General features: G+C 39.4%; 1 protein-coding gene across 3 annotated transcripts in view; it reads right to left on the reverse strand.

Annotated features, from left to right (window-relative positions):
• Positions 1-25,301, reverse strand: part of PTPRO (protein tyrosine phosphatase receptor type O) — a 241,875-nt gene that overhangs the window by 20,734 nt on the left and 195,840 nt on the right. For 2 of the 3 annotated variants that reach the window (XM_025455202.3, XM_025455201.3), the window contains exons 15-19: positions 23,728-23,848; positions 19,403-19,471; positions 16,956-17,039; positions 10,878-10,913; positions 6,711-6,792 (exon numbers count right to left, since the gene is read on the reverse strand). In XM_025455202.3, the coding sequence (XP_025310987.3) occupies positions 6,711-6,792; positions 10,878-10,913; positions 16,956-17,039; positions 19,403-19,471; positions 23,728-23,848 (392 nt within the window). The remainder of the gene's footprint in view (positions 1-6,710; positions 6,793-10,877; positions 10,914-16,955; positions 17,040-19,402; positions 19,472-23,727; positions 23,849-25,301) is intronic. The other variant, XM_035706991.2, reaches the window with a different exon arrangement.

The raw sequence follows: 25,301 nt of genomic DNA on the forward strand, positions 1-25,301 counted from the left end.
ACCAACAACTTTCCCTGCAAATCCCCCGCTTTGGGGACAGACTGGTGAGCCACAGGAAGAAGCCTCAGATACAAAAGAGAAGTGTGGAAACAGATTGGAATTGAGAGCTGGAGCACATATGGAAGCCGACTAACTGATAGAACTTTAATTGTATGTTGCCTCCCTGCTGTAAATGCCCTTAGTTGATAAGAGAGGTTTAATTGGCTGAACACTGTAAATGTAAATTGCCAAAGCTGAACCTCAGCAAATCAGGAACAGAGGGTATACACAAAATGCCTCACAATCTTTTGTAATTTAGTCTGTCACTAAGTGGAAAATCAAATACTAAGTTTCCAGTTCAGTAGCTCTGCAGTTATTCTCTTTCCGACCATATGGAAACTCCAGAGGCTTAAATCTTCATAAAGGCAAAGTACGAGGTGATGGCCTGAAACCGACATAAATCATTTTTGCATTTTCCATTGCCAGTTCTGTTTCTGTTAAGATTTATCACTGGGTGTTTTTTCTCTGGGCCATGTAGTTCATCCATAGTGGGTTGAGTCGTGACTCCCCAAAAGATATGTCCACATTCTAACCCCCAGAACCCGTGAACGTGGCCTTATTTAAAAAGCTGCTGCGCAGATATAATTAAGTTATGGATCATCGGATGCGATTATTATGTATTATCTGAGTGGGTCTTGTAACTAGGAACAAATGTCCTTCTAAGAGAGAGGAGAAGGCTGTTTAATGACAGAGAGATTGGAATCAGGCAGCAGTAAAGCCAAAGAGCGCCTGGAGCCTCCAGAAGCTGGAAGAAGCAAAGAAGGGTTTTTCCCCTAGAGCGTTCAAAGGAAACATGGCCCTGATAACACTTTGGTTTTGGACTTCCAGCCTCTAGAATTACGAGAGGAAGAATTTCTGTTGTTTTAAGTCACCAAGACTGTGGGGATTTGTTATGGCAGCCCTAAGAAGCTGACACAGTCACCAAAGCCCAATGGCAGTCTACGTTGGGTTGGCTGTGTTTGAAGCATGCAACATATGCGCTGTGTTAGTCTGTTCAGGCTGGCATTGCAAGATGCCGTAGACCAGATGCCTTAAACAATGGAAATGTGTCTCTCACAGTTCTGGAGGCTGAGTTGTCTAAGATCAAGGGGCTGACGAGGTGGATTTCATTCGTTTCATTCTGGGGCTTCTCCTGGCCTGCACGTGACCATCGTCTCGCTGTGTGCTCACATGACCCTTTTTTGTCTAACTCTGCTTTCCTTCCCAAGCCTCCATCTCTTCGACATATCAATTTGGAGAGGGCACCTTCAGTCCATTAACATGCACAGTAATCTGAGAAGGGCACAAACTGTATTCTCACTCTAGTGTCACTCAAGTGCTAACTCATCTGAGTCAGGGGAGTTCAATTAGTAGACTACAGAGCAAATGAGGAGTCATCAGTGGGGTTGACAGCAGTGGTGCCACCTGTGCCAAGTAGAAGGCTCGGTGGAACTGGGCAAGGTCTGGCTAGTTTTCAGGCGAACACAAAAGGAGACAGGATTTAGAACAAGGTATTTAGTGAGGCTTTGTACTCATTTTTGAGGGTTGCCATAACAAAGTACCACAAGCTGTGTGGCTTCGAGCAACAGAAGTTCATTGTCCTATAGTTCTGGAGGCTATATATCTAGAATTGAGGTGTCAGTGGAGACTTCTGACCTCTGTCACTTATAGAGGAATATGAGGGCAACCTTCCTGACTCTTCCCAGCATCTGATGGTTTGCTGGCAATCTTGGTTATTCCTTTACTTGCAGCTGTTTGACTCCAATCTCTGCCTTCGTCACCACATGGCATTCTCCCTGTTGTCTCTGTGTCTTCACACAACTGTGTTTCCGCTGCAACCCTAGCCAGACTAAGAGCCCACCACTCCAGTATGACCTCAGCTTAACCAAATATGCAATGACTGAGTTTCCAAATAAGGTTATATTCTGAGGTCCTGAGTGGCGGGAGCTTGAACATGTCTTTTGGGGGACATGATGCCACCTATGACAGATACTCTAAAGGAAGAATGGGGTGCAGCAGTCATGGGCATCTGGGGGTGGTGATGGAGGACTGCAGAAGGATGCCAACCTCAGGAAAGTCTAGCAGTAGTTAGCAGGGCCCTGGGCACTAGGGTAGGATTTAGGGGCACCATTCTAGCCCCTGGACAGATGGCTAGCACTGGCACTTGGAAACAGAGACCAAACTTAGAAGATGAGGAACAAGAGGAAGGAAAACTCAGGTCTGGGAATCAAGCAAGACTCCTGGAGTCAGGACTGTTGGAGAGGGTCTGAGGTGCCTTATTTCAAAGACTGCAGGTAAGTCTCCAGCGAACTGGACTGGAACAGCTGCAAATGGGAGTTACTATCTGAAATCAAAGCTCATCTCTCATAAACTACATGGCAAGTGATGCAGTTTGCTTTTCCCTTTGCAACCACGTTTCTCAACAAAGATGGTTGAGGGCTTTCACTAGCATCCTGAGCAAACAAATATAAAACATAGAAATTAATGGCAGAATGAACAATATATGGCATGTCTCGTGGGCTCTCAAATTTCGAGCTCTAAAGTTTGGCTCTTCAAAACCTTTCCATATGAGACATATGAAATGAGGAATTGAACTAATCCCTAAGTCCCAAACCTCCTTAAGGAAAGATGCACATTTTCATCAGGATAATCAATCTTTCCAGCAGATCCAAAATCAAATGCTGGGTGAATAAGGAATGTATTTAGTGAGTGCAAATTAGCAAGTCATATTGCTTCTTGTATGACTTATAGCTGTATTGGTAATAGATGTAAATCCAGACATTAGTTTCAATTTGCATAATGCTTACAAATGATGTAATTTCTCAGGATGAGTGGGATCTTTCAATGTCAGTATCAAAATGAATACAAGTATTAAGCATTCATACAAACAGAACGAATAACTGTTCAGCTACTGAAGTTAGCTAGATCAGCTGATTCAGCCACCTTAATTGATACTCTCTTGGGTTCCTATTAGAGCAGGGGACCTTTTTCTCCCCAGAAGTTTTGATTAATTATCAATTTCAGGAAAACTTGAGGGCTGCCACGTGAAAGATCTGACATGCGTCCTAAAATCAGGTATGGGTATGAGTCTTTGAAAACAGATGAGGAGGGACCTCTGGGTGGCGCAGTGGTTTAGCGCCTGCCTTTGGCCCAGGGCGCGATCCTGGAGACCCGGGATCGAATCCCACGTCGGGCTCCCGGTGCATGGAGCCTGCTTCTCCCTCTGCCTGTGTCTCTGCCTCTCTGTCTCTGTGTGTGTGTGTGTGGTGTGTGTGTGACTATCATAAATAAATAAAAATTAAAAAAAAAAAAAAGAAAAGAAAACAGATGAGGAGCCCTGACATGGAACCACCAAATGGGGGTGGTGGAGGCAGGTTGGGCTGGAGGCTGGCAGTGCCTGAAGGCTGATGGTTGAAAAAGGAAGTGAGTTAGATCAATGAGTCACTGCTCTGGCAAATGTTAGCTCAAAAAATACAGCCTGAGCCTGAGCCTGAGCCCGAGCCTGAGCCTGTGATTTAAGGCAGACTTCTAGAGAATCATTTGAATTTTCTCACTAGAGCAGAGATGCAGTATCTCTGGCACCAGATAAATTACATGTATGATCAACAATGTTCTAAGAACAAAGATATATGAAAAAAAAAGCTTTGGAATAAATAATGATACTAAACACTCCTTTAAATTATGGTGTGATGGTTAATTCTATGTGTCAACTTGCTTAGGCTATATAGTGCTTGGTCTTTTTTTTGGATGTGATTAACATTTAAATTAGTAGGCTTTGAGAAAGCAGATTACTCTCCATAACTATGGGTGGGCCTCATCCATCAGTTGAAGACCCTAAGAGAAAAGATTGAAGTGCCCTGAGGAGGGGGAAATTCTGCTTCCAGACTGCTTTGGATTGAGCAGCAACTTCAATTCTTCCCTCGGTTCACTGCCTGCCCTGCAGATTTCAAACTTGCTAGCTCCCACAATGGTGTGAGCCAGTTTCTTAAAATAAGTCTGTCTCTTTCTATATATATTTCTTCTATTATATGATCATATATAGGATATACATAAGAATTATATAAGAATTATAAAGTTGTGTAATTACATAATGTAATGAACTTATGGATGAATTATATTACTATATTATATTGTATTAGAGTTTATATGTATATATTTCCTATTGGTCTGATTCTCTGGAGAATTCTAATACACGTGAGTCAGAAAGCTTGGATGTACCCTTGTCCCAGATTTAGTCCAGTATCTTTCAATGGAATACTACTGGCCTGGGTCAATTCTTTATTGTGCGGGACTCCCACTCATAGCAGAACATTCATCATCCCTGTCCCTTTCTCTATGGAATACCATGAGTAGTTTCTTCCTAAGTCATTGTGAGAACCAAATATGCTCCTCACACCCCCCCCAAACTCACCCTAGGGGACTACTTGGTACTGGCCCAGTTGGGAACCATTGATTTAGTTTGGCCTACTCATTTAATGGATCAACAAATTGGGGTGATGAGGAATTATGGCTTTTTTTCAATATCAAGTAATGGCAAAATGGTAGTGAGGACAAAAGGTTTTGGATTCCCACTTTAGTACATTCCTACCTCCTTTATAATTCTTATGGAATAAGCCTGAATGTGTTCATTTATACATTGAATGGATAAAAGCTCTCAGCATATTATAAATTAAACATTTAGCACATAAAATTTATTATTCTACTTTTCACATTTTTGAAGCATCTGAAGCTAAGATCTGATCACTAATTGTTTGGTTCTCCAGTGCCCTTTCTTTTCCTGGGAATAATGCTCTCCTTTGGTTTAGCTAAGTGGTTCTAGTAAGCTTCCTGTTCTGAATAAGAAGGAGAGTCAACAGTTCCCTTTGGAAACTGTGGAAACTATAGGATGTGATACTCAAGGGTTGTGGGTGGCTGTATTTTCCACTGTGCGAAAAAAGTTGGTTTGCAGAGAAAGAGCCAAGACAGTGGGGGGGGGGAGAGGGGAGGGAGAAGGAGTCTGTGCAAGGTGTGGCTTCTGGTTCCAGTCATTCCCAAGACTGAACTGCTCCCTTTCCTCCCTCTGGTTTAGCTCTGGTTATATGATTCCTTTGATTAGATATCTCAGCATCCTTTGAACAAATTCCCTTTCTTTGATCTAAACTAGTTTGAATGGCGTGTCATTCACAACTAAAATCATCTTTTCTTTTTACCAAAAGATGGCTCATTGAATTTTCTTTATAATGATGCACTTCAGAAGCAGAGTAATAATTACACTGAGGTTTGATGGCATAAACTGAGAGGTACTCCTAATCCTCCCAGGGAGGGCACAGATGCTAGCTGTGTCGCCAAGGTAACACGAATCTTGTAGGAATTAAGAGCTGGAGGCTTCAATGAATTTGAAAGTGTATACCCATCATAATTTTCCTCACCATTATCAGAATTATCCAGACATTTATTTTTTTTCCTGAGTTTTGGCATATGTGTTCTTATAGAAAGCCTCTTTTTTTTTTCTTCCCTGAAATGCCATCCTTACCATAGATCTCTAGTTCATACCAAAGTTGAGCTATAGCATTTGGTGTAGCATCTACAACTTCTTGCACACTTGTGTGCAGTGGATAACTGAGCCAGGCTCTCTGTTGAATTTCTGATGGCATGGATGGTAGTTAGGGGGCTTTGTATTTGGTTATGTGTAAAGCTCTTCTCATCCTTAAATTCCCTCTTAGTACATACACACCAGGACTTCCGCTGCTTCTTGCAGACCTAAGATATGAGGGACTATCAGCTGATGAGAGGAAAGAAGAAATGAATATGTATAATGAGGGGAAAGCAGCTACATTCAACAACCTGACATTTCACACAAAACACATTTAAGAAAACATTTCCAAATTTATCACCTTATCTTTTCTTTTCCCGGGTTTCCTTAAATCACAGACCACCTGAGCCTTGCTGTAGGACCCTGAAGGATGAGGCCACTCAGACTGTCCTGAGCTGTGAAATATATGGGAAGAACACCTGAGGACCAGTTATAGTCCTCACACTGCTGAGATCCAAGGCTGACTCATTTCTACCTACTCTGAAACGTGGTCTTGGACCCAAAGAATACGCGTGCTTCAGAGAAAGGGGGTGTTGCCATTTTTTTCCTTCTTGCACATTAATCATGTGTAGGTCTCTTCCCAGTTTCCCCAAGAAAAGTAAAGGAGACCTCACAAAGAAATATGAAGCAGAACACCAGGAGTCCGACAGCTATAAAAGGACCCCCACCCCCTTCCCAGCCCGCCCAGGCTCTTTTGTGCCCAGAAGACAAAGGGAGCCCATTTCAACCACCACCTACCCTTACTGTGGCCTATGTGACATAAGAGACACAATAAAAATTCCCTGAAAATGAAATTCTCTTTCACACCTAAATCCCTGCCTTGCTTTCCTCTGCACACTCAATTGCACTGATGTTCAGTGATGGTTTCTCCTATAACTGTGTTTGTTCACCCTGCTACCCACATCTGTTCTCCTTTCCTCCCACGGTGTCACCCTAGCCCTGACCTGCAAAGGGTTGATGTCCTCAGTCTGAACCAGCAGGTGAGACACCCTTAGTGCAATTACCATCATGAACCAGATGACAAGTACAGCCCAGTGAACAGAGAAATGACACCAGTGCCCATCTGCCAAGTCCCATGCCTCATCTACCATAGAAAGTAGGGAATACTTGGTCCACTCACCTCAAATTGAAGAGAAAATTTATAGTCAGAGTCTTTGGCCATGTCCTTGATGTAGGCATCAAAGTCATCCAGTTGAACTGGGCTTTATCAAACACACACAAAAAATGTATGTTTTAAAAATCTGGCTGACAGATATTTTGACTGTTTCATGCCACACTTTTTGAACATGAACGATTTTCTTGGAGAAAAAAGAAACTTTACTTCTCCAAGGTTAAGCACTCATCTTGCTTTGGTGTGTTTAAGTTACCAGTCCCTAAGATGTTGGGATTAAAGAGAGAGCCTTATATATTACATTCCTTGACATGGGAGAGATCTCTAGATTTTCAATCAGCTCTTATGCTAGCAATAACATATTACATATATACATGTATGCATATTGTCTCTAGAAAACTGATTTATGGGATAGAACAAAGGATTGGCATCTGAAGAACTGTTTGAGACATGGTTTTACTTTACTTACTCTATGATCGTGGAAAACTTACCTAACTCTTGTGAGATTCAACATTTGCATCTATAAAATACTATGGTCATACTTACCTTACAAGGTTGACACACAGTATGTTAAAGAACCTTTTAAGTTTATTATTTTTTTAAAAAGATTTTATTTATTTATCCACGAGAGACACAAACAGAGAGAGAGAGGCAGAGACACAGGCAGAGGGAGAAGCAGGCTCCATGCAGGGAGCCCGATGTGGCACTCGATCCCAGGTCTCCAGGATCACACCCTGGGCTGAAGACAGCACTAAACCGCTGAGCCACCCGGGCTGCCCAAGAATCTTATAAGTTTAAACCGTTTTGCAACTATAGGGCACTGTATTGCTAGCTACACTGTCTCTTCAGAGCAGAGGCAGAGTCAGTGTGATGAAGCACATATCTAGAGAGTTCCTAGGGCCTCCCTCTTAGAGAGCCATGTTTAGAGGCTTGTGTATCTATAAAAGTATCAAAATGGTTCAAAGGTACAATCAGGTAACACATCTGAGCTTATGTTTCTGTATCTATAGCCAAAGTTCTTATCTCTTCCCTCCTTTTTGTGAATAAGAGGTATATTTTATTTCCTATAGTTTTCTGTAGCTGCCTATCCTTCCCAGAGCCTCCTATACCAATGTGTTCCCTCAGCTTCTGCAGGATGCTGTACCCTGTCATCTAATTCAAGCCCTTCCACCTTGGCAGGATCCACACAGCTGGCCTTTTCCCTAGTCTTGTTGCAAATTACTCAGTTTATATCCTCTACCTGTGATCTGATGTCCTATTAGCAAATGCATAGTACTTAATAGTCATTGTTTAAAGTTGTTCATTAGCCAATCTCACTGATTATGGTAAGATTTTGGGACATTTTAAAGGGTATTACGCCTCCCAGAGTTATAATTAAACCCTAATGGTTTTACTTAATAGCATTAATGTCTTGTGTCAACACACCACAGTGCATACATATTTGCAAATGTTATATTGCACGGTTGCTCCCCGAGGTAGACATGGGCAACATTAGCTCCATGCTTCAGGTGAGACGGCCAAAGCTAAGACAGTCAAGTGAATAGTCCGAGATCATGTGGCGACTCAGCCGTAGAATGCTGACTAGCACACAGGGAGAACGACTTCTGGTTAAAAGCTGTTCCCCCTGGGATGCCTGGGTGGCTCAGTGGTTTAGCGCCTGCCTTCGGCCCAGGGTGTGATCCTGGAGTCCCGGGATCGAGTCCCACATCGGGCTCCCTGCATGGAGCCTGCTTCTCCCTGTGCCTGTGTCTCTGCCTCTCTCTCTCTCTGTCTCTCATGAATAAATAAATAAAATCTTAAAAAAAAAAAAAGCTGTTCCCCCTTCAAACTTGCTATCCTTCTAAAAGAAAGGCTAAACATGGGGGCTCCTATCCTAGAATGAACCCCCATGAGACCTGCACCTGCACTCTCTGGCTGTTGTCTTTGAGCAGCGCATTGATTTAATGATCCCAATTTTCATCCTGTTATCAGGAGAACAGAAGCTCAAATAGGAAGGTAGGCTGAGAAAATATTTTTGTGTTAGAAAAAGCAAAAGGTAAAGGGAGACAGAGGAAGGGCCAGGAAACAGAAGACTGAACATCAGGGAGAGGAGGAGGATGGTGAGGAGGAGCAAAAGCAAACTGGGAGGGAACAGAGGTCAAGAGGACCAAGGTTCAGGTGGAAGAGGGAGAAGAGAAGGTGGAGCAAAAGAGGGGTGAAATGAAGATGGGTACAGATAGGAAAGAAGAGCCATGGAGATATGGTGCAGGGGGTGGGGGGCAGGAGGGTGGCTTCGGGAAGGAAAGAGAAAGGGTAAAGAGAAAGAAGCAAATGGAAATGTGTAGGGGGAAGCCCCTCAAGAACTGGCTCTTAGAGAAGGAGGGAGGATCAGAAAGAAGATGAGAAGAAGGAAGGAGGAAGCTGGTTTGATGTGACGTGACATGACACTGTGGCTTGGGCACAGGCTCTCCCATTCCTATGCTCTACCCAGACGTCTGTCCATGTCCTGCTTCTCCTGCTCCTTCTCCTCTCTGCCAGGCCTGGAGAGGAGGAAGTCCAAGAGAAGTCTCCCTTCTTGGGCTACAGAGCCGGTTGTCTACGTGCTCCAGTCTATGCCTCTCTGCCTCACCCAACAATGCAACCACGATTTGGGGGCCACAAAATCTTTCTGTTGCTGTCAGATCATTCTTCCCAGGTGACAGGACCTCTCTTCTGGTTTAATGGCCTTTATCTCTCCCCCATCAGATGATGCATGTCAATGGAACACAGACTGATTTGAAATAGATTTAGGAAAAAAAAATTGCTATCTGTATGTGCCGAGAAAAATATCTGTATGCCCATCAAGGCTAAACAGAAATATTCTGGGACTCCTGGGTGGCTCAAGGGTTGAACGTCTGCCTTTGGCTCAGGGCGTGATCCCAGTCTGGGGATCGGGTCCTGCATCGGGCTCCTCGTGGGGAGCCTGCTTCCCCCTCTGCCTGTGTCTCTGATAAATAAATAAATAACAAATCTTACAAAAAAAAAAGAGAAATATTCTGCATCAACATTTTTTGGGCATTAGGCCCTCCGTTAGCACGAATGCCACAGATTTGGCTGGAACTCTTATTCGCCTCCTATTAATTCACCAACATTTTATCCTTGGCAAGTATCAAGGATGAACTCTATGTATGGAAATGCTCTACTCTTTATATGTCTGGAGGTGACAGTCTAATTAGGCTTTTGAAATCAACTGATGGGTAATTTTCGCCCATCAGAATCTTAATTCTTATGACTTCGCAGTTCGGTAGATAAGCGAAACTATAGGCTAGCTACAGTAATTATTCTTTTCTATTTATTATAGAGATTTCCTGAGACAGCACTTCTCAAAGTACTTATTATAATATCAAATAGAGTAAAAGTCTTTCCCTGCACCAAGCACAGCATTTCAAAGTATAAAATAGCAAAGGTTTTTGTACAACTTTGATGTAGCTATTAGATATTTTTGTAGATTTAGAACGACAGACCTCTTTTTACAAGACTTTTTATAACTCCTAACAATGCCTTCTTTCTCAGTTTTCATATGATGGCAATTTTCCTTACTCCTGACTTGTTCTCTGTGATACACTTTCTGAGTGGTCACTGCCGTCCATATGTGTATCCATGCCAACACATAATAGTCTAGCTATTGTAATATACATTTGCTTCTTTTTAAAAAAAGTTTTATTTATTTAAGTAATCTTTACACCCAAAATGGGACTTGAACTCATGACCCTGGCATCAAGAGTCGCATGCTCCTTTGACAGAGCCAGCCAGGCACCCCTACATTTGCCTCTTTCTTGAACATCCCTTCTATTTGAAGACAGGCATTTTATTTTTAAATTTTTTAAAAAGATTTTATTTATTTATTCATGAGAGACACAGAAGATAGGCATTTTAATTTGCAAAGTTAAGATCTTATGAAGAACTTCTTAAAATCAAATATTTTAAAAGAAATAATAAAAACTTGCTGTGTTATATACTTCAAAGTTTCTAAGATTAATCTTAAATTTTTCACCACAAAATGAAACAATAATTAATGTGACATGATCGGGGTGTTGGCTAAATGCTATGGTGGGAATCACACTGTATTACATCAGTGTATGGAATCAACACATTGCACACTTTAGATTTAAACAATGTAGTATGTCAGTTATATCTCAATAATAAAAAAAAACTTACTTAGTCAGTTTCCTCTTCTTTAAACCATTTTTACTCCTGAGAATTAAAAAAAAAAAAAAGAAAAAGAAAAAGAAAGGTTTATCTGGGCAAAAGAATTGATTGACATCATTACTAAACTTGGAGAACTTCAAATCATTACATCAGGTACCTCAATTTTATTTAATTTTCATTAAACATATCTCCGATGTGTTTACTTTTCCTTAAATGAGAAGATAATGATTTCAGATTCACTTTTAAAAAACTCTATTAGATTACAGGAACATACTTACACTTTATGTCTCAGATTTGCCAAATACTGAATTCTAGAAATATAATCTCTTACAACTAGTGGTTAAATTGCTGAAGTGTTTTATAAATATCTAGAAGCGCCTATTGCCTGAAAACTCTAGGATCTAAATGCAAGAAGGAAAGAATTGGGGAATAAAAGAGAGAACTAATGTCTGGGAGGGTGGACATGATGGTTGTCAAAGACTAAAAGAACCTTTTGGCCATTTTTCCTGGGAATGTAAGTTTGTCCTATCAGCGTTGGCATGTATCATTTTTCCTTTTTTTTTTTTTTTTTTACAGATCTATTTATTTATTTTGAGAGAGAGCGAGTGCACAATTAGGAGGGACGAAGGGAGAAGAAGAGAAAAATCTCAAGCAGACTCTGTGCTGAGCAGAGGCTGATGTGGGGCTCAATCTCACGATCCTGAGATCACCACCTGAGCCAAAACCAAGAGTTGGATGCTTAACTATGCCACCCAGAAGCCCAGGCAGGAATCTTATAGAATTCTACTATGGCATTTTTCTTATTCAATTTTGACCTATTTTAAGTTATCTGAAGAACTGTACCTATTACTTATTAGCTCTATATTCATCACTACTCTGTAAGTCAGACACATGTAATGCTAATGTATGCTTCAATTAATTACATTGTTAGGGGATATTTAGGGTAATTATTTTCAACCAACATGTAAGGTAACTGACCTAAGTTAGTGAATGAGAATATGGTATCTGCTGAAACACTTCATTACTGTATTTTTATTGTCTTATATAAATGATAAATATTGATATTATTATGTGACAATTATTATTAAGTTTTCCAAGGTCTTTAAATATTGGATGGAAGCACTCAAACTTTCAGAAAATAAACAACCTATAGTAAATAACCAGTGTGATCTGAGTGTGCTCATGTGCCAGAGCATTTATTTATATTGAAAATTGTGGGGGAGCCTGGGTGGCTCTGTCGGTTAATGTGCCCGATTCTTGATTCTTGATATTCTTGATTTCAGCTCAGGTCATGATCTGAGTCGTAAGATCAACGCCAGAACTGGGCTTTAAGCTCAGTGCAGTCTGCTTGAGAGTCTCTCTCTCTCTCTGCCCCTTCCTCTGCTCATGCTCACTCTCTCTCTCTAAATAAATAAATACAATCTTTTAAAAAATAAAAAAAAAACTATGAATGTTCAGGTACCTTCATTTCTAGAAAGGCTTTAACAGAATGAAGCACTGCTTCCTCTGTGCTCTCGTAACACTTTATTCATGGAGTATTTCTCCCAGTGCCTGTTGGTTGCATATGTGCTCGTGCTAGTCAGTCCTTCACTGCCCACCCCCCCAACCCAGAGCTGAGTGCAGTTAATAGGACACATAGTAGTGCTCAATAAATGTTTATTTAATCAGGTTGAAACAAAGCATCTTTGCCATGTTGCCCCCAGTTTTAGTTAATGAGGAGTTTGGTACTAGATTTGGAAACTGGAACTGAAGGATGGACAGGAAGTAATGAGGGCAGAGAACATAGGGAAATATCCATTCAGACAAGTGGTGTTTCTGGTTTTCACTTCCTGGTTTTAGGTAGTTTTTATCTCTCCCCACTTCTGAGTGACGACAAAGCATTTAATAGCTCCCATCTTATTTTTTTCTCCCTCATCCTCTGTCATCCATATTTGGGGTTGAGAAGGAATAGACATTCCAGTTTTTACTTTGCCTCACCCTCATCCTCTCAAAACACCACTGTAATGTTGGAAAGAGCTGTATCATCTAGGCATTTAGGAACCTTAAAGAACACCTTTTGAATTTTTACTCAGCTCTTATGGGAGTAAGGTAGACTTTAGAAATGCCACATTCACTTTGTATAGTGGGAGCTAATGACTTCGGTGCTTTATGACAGAGGAATGTTAGCTGAGAGAACTAACAGTTTGGTGAAATCAGGAGGCTGCCAACATATTTTGTGATTGGGAGTGGGGAAAAAAAAAACCAAAACAAACCTTTCCTATCCAAATACACTCTAAGGGAAACTGGAAAGAAACAAATGTATGTGGGAGAGTGACACTGAATAAATTCAGCACTGAAATATTTAACTGCTACTATTCAACAGCTGTGTAGAAACCTGAATCCTGGAAGACAGGCACTTATTTTTCTTTCAGTCTCATTCATTGATTGAATGAACTTTCCATAGAATGTAAAATTCTACCACATGTTTTGAATGACTTATGGCCATGAGGGTATGTTTAAGTGCATGTCTTCATGACGTGGGTACAGCCTTCATGTTCTGCTTAGATTCTGCAGAATTTCCAAAGGTTCCATAGGGTTCTCATACCCTCAGGGGGTGGGACAAAGACAGGACTGAATTATGAGACTGCACAGCAACGCTGCTGGAGCTTCCCTACATTTTCAATTACGGTGCAAATTCTAGGACTAAAATCGGGGGGGGGGGCAATTCGCTTTTCACTATGTAAGTTAAAGTTTTGCCAGCCACTTTAACTTCAGCGCATTACAAAAGAGCTAGTATGTATGCATGTTACAGAGAACACATGAGGTGAGGTTTAGGGTGTCATCTTGTCATCACAAAAGATTTTTTGAATAAATGATAACACATGTCAGACATACAGTTAATGCACATGTATACACAATCTTGTGGATCTTTACATTTTCTCTTTCACTTGTATTAGCTAGGTCAGGTTCAAAATCCTAATGACTTCAAGAAGTTAAGAGGTGTAAGTTCTTTATGGTTATGACATCTTGGAAAGCTGGCCAGACTGGAATTCATTGCAAAGAGGAATATGAAAAGAGGCAATGGCAGAGACATGGGATTTACAATGACTAAAACCAACCAAACAAACTCCTCGAAACACAAACTTCAAATACCTTAAATGTCTCCAATTTCATAAGCACTACTTACTCTTTCATGAGCTAATCAGAAATCATCCCCAAAGCTTAAAAAGGTGTTTAGAGTTATGTCATTTTCGGAATAAAATATGCAATAACCAGGAGGAAAGAGGAGCAGTTTGAACTAAATGTGGCTTCATGCTTAAAAATGACAACTTTTGAGGATTTAGAGCTAGTATATAAATACTTGAAGAGAGCATGAGGTGACTATGGCGTTAATAAAAAGAGTAGAAACGATGAGTCCAGGTTGTGCTACTCAGAATGAAATGCTTTTCTCTGAATTAGGAAACATGATTTGAGATGTCTGTAGCCAGAAATCCTTGCAAAGTACCATCTTGAGACTAAGCCACTTAGGCACTGGTGCTCTGTTTTGGTTTTGCTACCACCTGGGAAGAGATTTGAGCAACACTATGAGAGAGAAAGTCTCTTGACTGCCACACAAACCACTCTTCAAGAGGATTTGACAATTAACAGAAACATATAGTCCCATGAAGTTGGCAGTTTAGAGAAGAACCAGGTCATGCATGAGGAAAAAGGTAGGACGGGTGGCTCTGCTTTTTCTAGCGGTTCCTAACAGATTAGGTGATATAGGAAGACAAACACAGCTGGAGGAGGATTAAAAATGGCTATCTAGCAAATGAAAGTAGGTGGAAATATGCACAAGTTACTAGATGAAGAGAAAAGCAGTGAACTGTAAGGAATCCTGGTGGCTTTGTAAGTACCAGGCTAGCTGATCATATATTTTACTTCTTTTATATCTGACATAGCACAAGCCGAAGGCTGAAAAGAGTTTATGTTCAGTTTATTTTCATTGGTTAATAAGCGTATGGTTTACTGAAAGTGACAGCCTGGCGCTCTATGTTTTGCCTTCTCTTCTTACCCGGAGATAACCATTTATAGTCTCAAGGCCGTTCTTCTAAAAATGACTGAAGGTCTTTTTTTTTTTTTTTAAACAAACAACAACCAACCAAACAAACACACTACTGAAGGTTTTTTTGTTTTTTTTTTCTCCCTAACTTGGGTCTCATGCTATTTGATCAGTACTATAGCAGACCTTGAAAAGGTTGTTGGAATTTGAAGATGTGTTCATCAGGAGGACCTATTAAGAAAGACATGCAAAAAAGCACAGGTCTAGGGAACCCTGGGTGGCGCAGCGGTTTAGCGCCTGCCTTTGGCCCAGGGCACGATTCTGGAGACCTGGGGTCGAATCCCACATCGGGCTCCCGGTGCATGGAGCCTGCTTCTCCGCCTGCCTGTGTCTCTGCCTCTCTCTCTCTCTCTCTGTGACTACCATAAATAAATGAAAATTAAAAAAATTTAAAAAAGCACAGGCCTGATAGAAGCTTAAAAACAAAACTGTGGGAAAGTCAGAGAATTAAGTAGCAAAATTAATATGATTCCAAATGCATCTTTCTTTTGTTTGAAATCTGTGGTGAGTACTTGAAGGGTATTGGCTACAAGTATTCTGATGATAGGTAGACTACTTCAGAATGATTAGTAGATGTTGAATGAAAAGTGATGCATATTTTGAAGGTCAAGACGGAATTTATATGCACTACTCACTCCTGAGTACTGTCTGATGTCAAATGCTTTAAATATTGTGTTGACTATGATGAAGGCTTATACCCAAAAATGTTACTAAAACCAACTTCGAATAACAGCAAATGGGTCCTCATCATCCAGGACCCATTTCTGACTTCATTATTTAACACATCCCATATTGCAACAGTTTTCCTCTAGTCTCTCTCTCTCTAAAAAAAAAAAAAAAAAAAAAGCCCCACAAATTCTGGTATTAACAAACTCTACTGTGAGAAAGTCCTTTTTTGTAATTTTAAATCCTAACTTTGACAGATATTTATTCTGTCCTTGGAGGAGCTAAAGAACATTTGATCAACTCTCTTTTGAATAAATAACTACAGATTGCGTCTCATCTTTCACTCTTCCCCCATTCTCCCCACCCATGAGTCATTTTTCCAGTTCATGAACTATTCTTATTGATTTTTTTCTGAGTCCTTCTAAAGTTGTCCATATATCTGGATCCGTCTGTACATAATTTAGTACCTAAACACTGTGGATACTCGGGACAATGATTTTTGTTTTTGGTTAGGAAACCACTGCCTTTTTTCCTGCACCTCAGGAAAGGAAATAGTCCTCCTAGATTTGTTAGTCTCAGATTTCAAGATTATTGTTATTAGCTTTTAAACAAACTGAAAAGGATACTTTTTGAGATTTGATAATTAAAATGATTTAAAAGTTAAGAAAATAAGAATTTAAAGGAAGCTGCTTTTTGCAGAAGAAAATAGGTTTCAGAGATACCTGGGGTCAGAATTTGGATTTTCTATATAGTAGTATGTTGTTAAGATAGTCTTATTAAACCTCTATTTCTATGTCTCTAAGATGGGGCTGATGATACTTCCTGTAGAGTTGTGGGGACAATTAAGTAAGATAATTATACAAAGAGGCTTGCAAATAGTCAGTTGTTCAATATTTATTGAATTAACATTACTATGAAAACACTAAGACCCCAAACACAGAGTACAGTATTATGGGCTTCTCTACCTTAATGCATTTCTTCCTTTTTGGAAACATGGAGCTCTCTAATGGATGGAGATGATAAGGAAAATAGGAAGCATCATTTACAAAGATAAGAAGCCAATGCATTGACTGAATGAAGAAACAGATGACTAGTAATAAGTGCAAGAAAAGCTTGCCAAGAACAACCCAAGAAGAAAATTTTAATTGGAAAAACATTATAGTTAGTTAGCATCTTGGTACCATTAACTACTGTAATCCATTTCAATACATGATAAATAATTTTAGATGTTGCCTAAACACATCAAATAATTAAAAAGAATTTTTCCTTTTGGTTTTACTTCTGGAGAGCTAACTTTATAGACTTTGTGTTAGGTAAAGAGTAAAAAAAAAATCACTTACCAAGGATTAATATAAAATGCCAAAAGATAATCAGTCCAAAGACATGAGGGTAGCAGGGTTAAGAAAGCAAATATACTCCTACGCCTGTGAGCATTAATAGATATAACAGATGTAAAGATGAAAAAGTGGCAAGAGTTAGTAACATAAACTGTGAACAGATATCAGTAAATTACCTACTGGGATCAATTAAAATGACAAGCATCTTAATTACAATTAAATATTATTCCATTCTGTGAAATTGAAACGTGAGGGTTTAAGTGCTATCATATTGCCAACACCAGTTTTCTTCACACGCATCCGTATTGTAATCAGATATATTTCTTTCAACTTATTTTGTGTCAATTAGTCTGCTATTAGGTGATTACATTTTACATTCAGTTAAACGAGGCTCTTAAATGCCTCATTAGTTATCTCCAGTCTTATTCTTGGATATTATTACCCTTTCCACGCTTAAACTATTTTAAGGAACCATTATAACATCATTTGATGCTAACAGCAGCTTGTGTGAGGAAATATCAACCAACGGTCAATTTGCGCCTGTATGGATTCTGGTAAAGACCTCAAGCCTCTGGGACACATTCTTATAAAATTCACTCTTAGGTGTGACATTCTATATTATTTTTAGTTTTAATTAATACACCATTGCAGAAAAATAACCCTAAAAACAGAGCTATGGTAAGATGCTCAGGTATCATTTGTTCAAGACAAGTAGCTCATGAAACTGCCTGGTCCATAATCTGACTAATACTGAGCTGAGTGGGAACAAACTTATTTTGTTGTTCTTTACTTCTAGTTCAGTCTGTTGATTTTAAAAGCATGGTTTGGGGATCCCTGGGTGGCGCAGCGGTTTAGCGCCTGCCTTTGGCCCAGGGCGCGATCCTGGAGACCCAGGATCGAATCCCACGTCAGGCTCCTGGTGCATGGAGCCTGCTTCTCCCTTTGCCTATGTCTCTGCCTCTCTCTCTCTCTCTCTCTCTCTCTCTGTGACTATCATAAATAAATTTAAAAAAATTTAAAAAAATAAAAAGCATGGTTTGAGTATCCAATTTCAGGTATTCATACCACATGTCACATAGAAGATTCGTTAATGTAGATTTTAAAATGTCCTGTGGCTGCACCTATGGCTATTCTGATAGTTGGGGGGACAAGGGGGGGAATGCTGTTACCTTGTCACTTTAGATACTATAAATTCCCACTGAGATATCTACTCTGTCATCCAGAAAGTGCTGGGGCTGGCAAAACTGCCTTTGCCAAGAGCAGGAGCAGAATTTTCTAGATTTTCTAGAAAGGTCCTGAAGTGAATTTTCTTTTGCTTTAGCTCTCCTATAGTTGGTCTCCCATATTCTATCAATTGTGACTGTGTAGTTAGTCAATACATAGCCATCCTGAGTCCCAAGTATTGGATTAGTTCCTTGATGGGCTGTTTTCCCCTGCTTTGTGACTGGGCCTTTTGAAAAGGTGAGCCAGACAAGATACAAGGATCAGTGAATCAGTCTCTTCATCTTGGCAAGGGTGTTAATATATTTGAACAAACCTAGAAATGTGTACTAACTTTTTACCATTGAGGGTTTATGGGTTCTCTTTCTTCACAGTTGGATTAGTTATAGTTTAATAGCAAAATCCCATTCAGGCTAAAATTAAAAAAAATAGTACAATATATTGTCTTATTAAAAAGAATCCTAGGTCAACTAGACTTTCCACTTAAGCAGAATTTATATTCCATTTAAAGCCCTCCCTCCCTCATTGATTCCATAAAGTTTCTAGTCTCAGATATCTATTTCTTTAAGATCACCATTTGAGGGAATTAGGAAAACAAGGGGAAAAAAGAGATCACTTGCCAAGGATTAACATGAAATACATACGTTTAAGTTAATGTGCTTTGCATGGTGGCTTGCAAAAGAAACCAACCTGACCATGTAAGCAGTTCTGGCTTTATATTAAACGGTTACTTCATTAGCCGTTTTGTTGGGTATCCGTTGCAGTGGATAGGACTGGTAATTCTCATGTATCATTGTTAAGGTATAATGTCAAGCAATTTAATCTCCTGACAATGCTTTCTTAATTCTCCAAATAAGGGTCCTTAATACTCAAGCATGGGGGAAAAATAGGCGGGTTTTTCCTATGGGACTTTACTGGCTTTGATACTTATTTACCTGTAAGTGTTAGAGCTGAGGGCCTGGGGCTGTATATGTCTATGTGATTTTGAACAGAAGCAATGACTCGTTTTCTCAGCAGATTAAGACATTTCTCTGCTTCATAACTATCGTAAACCTATATATACTAATACATTCAGGGAAGAAAATCTAGCCCTTGAAAGTCAGCTATCACCGAAATTGTGAAAGGAGAATCAGACAAAACCGTTTATCCTCAAAAGATAGTAAAATAAAGTTAGGAGCACACACAGAATAGTTAAGCTATCTAGAGGCTTGTTCCAAGGTAATGCTCACCAGTTGTATGGAAGTTTTCCATCCCTCTCCAAAGATGCAAAATTGACAAAAGTTCCTGCTCCGCATTCCCTGTTTGAAAGGAACCACAAAATCAAGGTTACTGCTTGACAGAGCACTCTTTGACCTTGACATAAAAGAAAGCTTTTACTGGCTTATCATCATAGCATTAAATTTTTTTTTTTAAAAAAAGCTAATATAAGTTCCATGTGCTGCTCTTTCATGTTCAATGCAAAATAGAAAGATAAAAATTTTTTCATAAGGTTACACATGCTCTAATCAAGTTAGTTGAGGCCAAGAGGATTTGGTTTACAATCTTTTCCAAAGGGCACTCATGATCCTAACACAAATCTTTGAACTACTTGGGATGTAATATTTTTTACAAAGCCTTCTAGACTGAGGATTTTCTGTTTTTAGCACATATACTTTGTGGGGTGGTTCTTAAAGCATTTTGATTTCCTCTCTAAAATGATGATGGATCAAGTTGGATTATTTTTCCCCCAACACTTTCCCCTCATGTTGGGATGCCCATGTGATTTATCACTTGAAATGAGAGTAAAAAGAGTGATACATATTGAAACAGATTGGCTTATGCAGTGCCTCTTACACAAAAGGTTGCTAATTAAGCTTCCAGTAGAAAATATTGTTAATTTTTTTTTCCCCAGAAGTGGAGGACAAAGCTAAACATCTTCTCATGCTTTCTTCACCTTTGCCTAACGTCTCAGATAAATAACACAGCTCACTGGGGCACATGCATCTCATTTCCTTCCCCCAATATGAAATTGATTGACTTACTTGGAATTGAAGCAGAGATTTTGCCACTATTGGCACATCTGCTAATCACTTTAGCTATCTGCCTGTTCTCATTACAGTGTTCTTTAAATATTTATTTATTTATTTATTTATTTATTTATTTATTTATTTATTTATTTTAGAGAGAGAGCATGAGCGAGAGAGCACGCAGGGCGGAGAGGTGGAGGGAGAGAGAGTCTTAAGACGACTTTGCACTGAAGGCAGAGCCCCAACCCACTGTGTCACCCAGGTGCCTTTTATTATAATGTTCTAAAAACAGTTTTCTTCTTTGAAAATTATGCTAATATATTGCTATATCATGCTGTGTTATACACTACCCATCATCAATTTTTCTCTCTCAATTTCCCATATATAAGATTTACTTTGCCCTGTAATTCAAGGGTTCTTATTCTGGGGTTCAAGGATAGAATTTAGGACTCCATGAACATACTGGGGGGAAAGCACATCTTGTTTTCACAACCTCTAACTGAAATTTAGCAATTACTTTAATTATTAAAGTAGGCAACAAGCCACAATAATATCATCAGTACTTGCGAGATTGCTAACCATGGAAACCGCAGATGTTATTCTGTAATGGACCTGCTACAGATATGGAAATATTGTTCACATTTATCACTCTGATGAAATTTTGAGTTATTAGACACCCTACTACATATTATCTAACATGTTAATAAAAAAGCATGTAATGAATTTGCTTTTTAAATACTCTGATTACTATATTTTAATACAAGTAATTTCTTCTTAATCCTATGTATTTCATTTCATGAACTTAAAAAGAAAGTACTATTCTTGGAAGAGCGCCACAGGCTTATTCAGAATGCCAGAAAGGATCACGGCACAAAAAATATTAAGAATCTCTGCTCTGATGGCCAGCTGGCTGAAGTAGAACTACTTCTAAGTATCTTGCTGTATGCACCACAAAGAACACTCCTGTAGTGATAGTACCCCCATATATGCCATGATTTCCATTACCACACCTACTACCACCCCGTCCACGATTACTATTACAAGTTAACATTTGTTGCATGCTTCCCAATTACAGCATTATTGCTCCTAACCATCCACTAATGCAGGGGCTATTCTCATTTCTTCTTGATATACATTCTTTACTCTTAGTTTTTTTATACATTCATACTCTTAGTTTTTCTTGAGCTCCCCCGGATGCCTCCGGCCAGTCTCCTTTGCTCTTATCTTTTTTTTTTTCCTCCCTGAAAATCTCAATATTAGATTGTCCTGGTGCTAATCCAGGGTCTACTTCCCTCATTTACATGCTCTCCCTCCAGTGATGGAGAATTTCATCCAGTCTGTAGCTTTAATAGCACTTATATGCTAATAACTCCCAAATTTAGATCTTCAACTCAGACTTTGCTCCTGAATACCAGACTTTCATGTTCAGTTGCCTACTCCACACCTACACTTGCAGTCATCTTAAACTTAACATTTCCAAGACCAAAGTCTTAACATTCCCTGCTCCCCACCCCCCCCACCCCCAGTTCTGAAATCCTCATCTGCAATTTCCTATTTCTGTTAATGGCAACTCCATCCTTTCGGTTGCTAAGACCAAAAATCTTGGAGTCACTTTTAAGCCTTCTTCATTTTCATTTCACATGCAATCTGTTAACAAATCCCCTTAGCAAATGCCTCTATTTAAAAAATATATCCAGAATCTGATCATTTCTCCCTACCTTTATTGCATGACCTTAGACTAAACCGTTACCATCTCTTGCTTGGGATACTGTAATGGCTGCCTCCGTCAATAAGCCTGCTTTGCCTAAACACAGACTGTTCTCTAATGTAAGTCATCTCTTCTGCCCCAAGTTCTGAAATGGCTTGACTCAGAATAAAAGCAAAAGTCTTTATTAGAGCTTACAAACCTCTGTGTGATCTGACATCATCTCCTGCTATTCCTGCCTTCATTTCCTCTGCTTCAGCTGCACTAACCTTCCTGTTACTGTTTGAACATGTTCCTACCTCAGGGCCTTTACACTGGCTCTTCCCTCTACTGGGCATACCCTTCCACCAGAAAACACGTGGCTAACTCTCCTCATGTTCTTCAAATGTTTTCCCAAATATCATCCTTTCAGTGAGACCTATGCACCTCTCAGAGCTCCTGTCTATACTACACATACCTGTATTGCTAATTTCCATACCTGTACTGCTAATTTCCCTTACTCTGCTCTGTTGTTTTTCTCTTACTGTCTGCTAACATACCAAGCAATCTTTTTACTTTTATCAGTGTTATTTATTGTCTATCTCCTCCATTAGACTATGAGCTCCATGAAGGCAGAAATTATTGTCGGTTTTATGTACTGTCGTATCCCAACCATCTGGAAGGGTCTGACCCACAGCAGGTGTGCATTAATATTTATTAAATGAATGAATGAAGTTTCAGTGGACTGCACAAGGTTACATAGATTGTAAATTAGGATTTGATCCCAAGGAGTGTAATTTTACAGCTCTCTACTCTGGCCATCTTCCTCCCTATACTTCTAAGGTTTGTTTAAATGCCAACATTCAAAATCTTGATTTTCATATTCAGAACTAATTTCTCTATATTCATAGATTACTACTTTTATCTCCTTTCTGGGGCAGGCCAGTTTATACCTTTAAATATATTCATTTCTGTATATATCTCCAGCTACATTCTAAGTTCCTAGTGGACAGCTTGGATGTCTAATTTTTACTTAATTGTGCCATCTAAGACACTGATTAGATCATTATTGGATGGATAAATTTATTTTTGAACAGGTAAATGATAGAGCTCTGAGAAAGAAGAAGGATGTTGATTGACAGTTCAGCAGGCTAACGCTGAGTAAAAATAAATTCAAATCAAATTTCCCAAGCCCAGTAGTACTCGACTAAGCAACAGTTTTTAAGAGAATTGATGGATTGTTCTGATAATATGGGGGACCACGGAAAGTACTTGAGAAAGTGCTTTGATAAGAAATGCATCAGTGGCCAAAGGAATAGGGAATCACTAAAATCATAAATCAGAAGTCTCTTCTAGCTGCAAGAAAAATGAGAACTGCCTGAACTCTGAGTAGTAGGAACAAAACTAATAGGGGACCTCAAATGGACCTAATCATAAACCCTACAAATGTCTTCTGATAAAACAGCTTTGGCAGAACTGATGAAGAGAGGGATTTTTTTTTCTTTCCTATGGTCCCTTATATTCATTCCTTTTATCAATCATACTGAGTAGCCAGAGATCTTTATTTTACTCCAAAATCTGTTTGAAATAATCCATTGCATTAATGGATCCCTTTGTATGGGTTTCCTAAAACGACAAGATTGAGAGTAAGCTGTCTGAATCAGTGTAAACAATCCTCTGCATGGTCATTTCAGTGGCAATGTTTCCTCAAATAATATTTAAAGGTCTACTTAGAAAACACACAGAACAGACACTGAAAACTGAAATTGAACTTACTGCTATACAATTTAGGTCTGCAAAAGCAGACTTGTAGGATAAATTAATATATTTTAAAGCCCTTGGGTAAAAGAGCAACCAAATTTACCTTGCCATCTGCAGATGTTTTTTCCTAAGAATGATAAGGGTCACGAGCAGCAGTCCAATTAACAGTGTGCTGAGGATGGCCAGCACTGAGATGACTACCACATTGGGGTTCATTTCTGTAACTAAAGAGAAAAACCATGCATTTTCATTACATGAAATTAACAGAACCGCTCATCATTTTCCATTGATTTTCAACAGCACTGGACTTGTAATGATGACAATAACAGCAACAATGATGTTCCTCCAAGCTGACAATGACCTCCTCCTGGTCAAATATAACCTAGTAAAGTAGACTGACAAATGGTGTTCAGGTGCTTGGCACAATGAATCCATCAAAGTCTTACATTCAGAATGTTCTTATAAAGGAAAACTATAAACTATGAATAATGCCTGTACCATAGTTAAATTCATTTGAAAATTTAAAAAAATCTAGAAGTCATCATCATGTATTATTACTGTTTAATATTTCCAGAAGTTTAGAGAGTGTCTGGTTTTCATTTTACGCCTCTGACTTTAAAGTCAGAAAGCACAACTGTATATTTCGCTCACAACTAATAACGTGTATGAAAAAGGCATTAGCGAGCTACCATCTGCCGCAGCACTTAACACGTCGCTAGCAGCAGGCATTCTGATGATCTGTAACCATATGTTGAGAGGTTTTCCATCTGCACAACTCAAGAGATCAAACCTATTAGTAAGTTGTGGGGCCCTTAAGATGAGGGACTGCGTCCCTTCCAGGTACTTGATACGAGGACTGCTACGGCACCTGCACATTGTGCAGTTCATCACCCTACATGGAAGAGCGAGGTATTAAAAGAGGGAATACATGTCAAATGTTTTTGTAAAACTCCTAACCAGAGACGGACCAGAAAAAGGCATCATGATACCATCCTCTGCATTGATCATAAAAACACAGAACTGGCCGGTACATTCAGTCTCTAAGACTTTCTGTATTTGCCATGGCCTATTTGGGCCAGCACGACTCCTGTTCACCAGCAGAGTAATTGAACAGAAAGAACATTAGACTCTTGGTCAGGAGATCTTTTTCAAGTTCATTTGACTACTGACTGCCATTTGGAGAAGCTATTTTGTCTGTCTCTCTGGGCCTCATTTTCCTCACTTGTAAATAAGCTGAATAATATCACCTGTTTCACTGGGTTGCTCTAGTAATGATAAGGAACAGTGAGCAGGAAAGGATACTTAGGATGATGTACAAGGACATAGAGGTGAGAGACCACTAATACACTTTTCAGGTCCATTTTTGTCCTCTTTTCTGGAAAAATAAAAATTTAAAACAGAAAACAAACAAAAGGCCAGTCTAGTCATCACTGAATAGAGTGGCTAAATACATGACGAATGTGCCAGAAATGAAAAAAAAAAAAAAAAAAAAAAAAAAACCAGTAAAGGGATCATGTGACACTGAGAGTAGTTATATTACAGGTGACTTCATGGAGGGTCTCAGGTTGCAGAGTCAGACCCCAACAAATGGGGGAGTAACACGTATAATATTAACTCAGAAGAAGAAAAAAGAAGCACCATTATTCTAGACCTTTCATTAATTGCAAATTTCCCCAC

Source organism: Canis lupus, chromosome 27, assembly GCF_003254725.2.
Source record: "Canis lupus dingo isolate Sandy chromosome 27, ASM325472v2, whole genome shotgun sequence".
In the NCBI taxonomy this organism is placed as follows: Eukaryota; Metazoa; Chordata; class Mammalia; order Carnivora; family Canidae; genus Canis; species Canis lupus.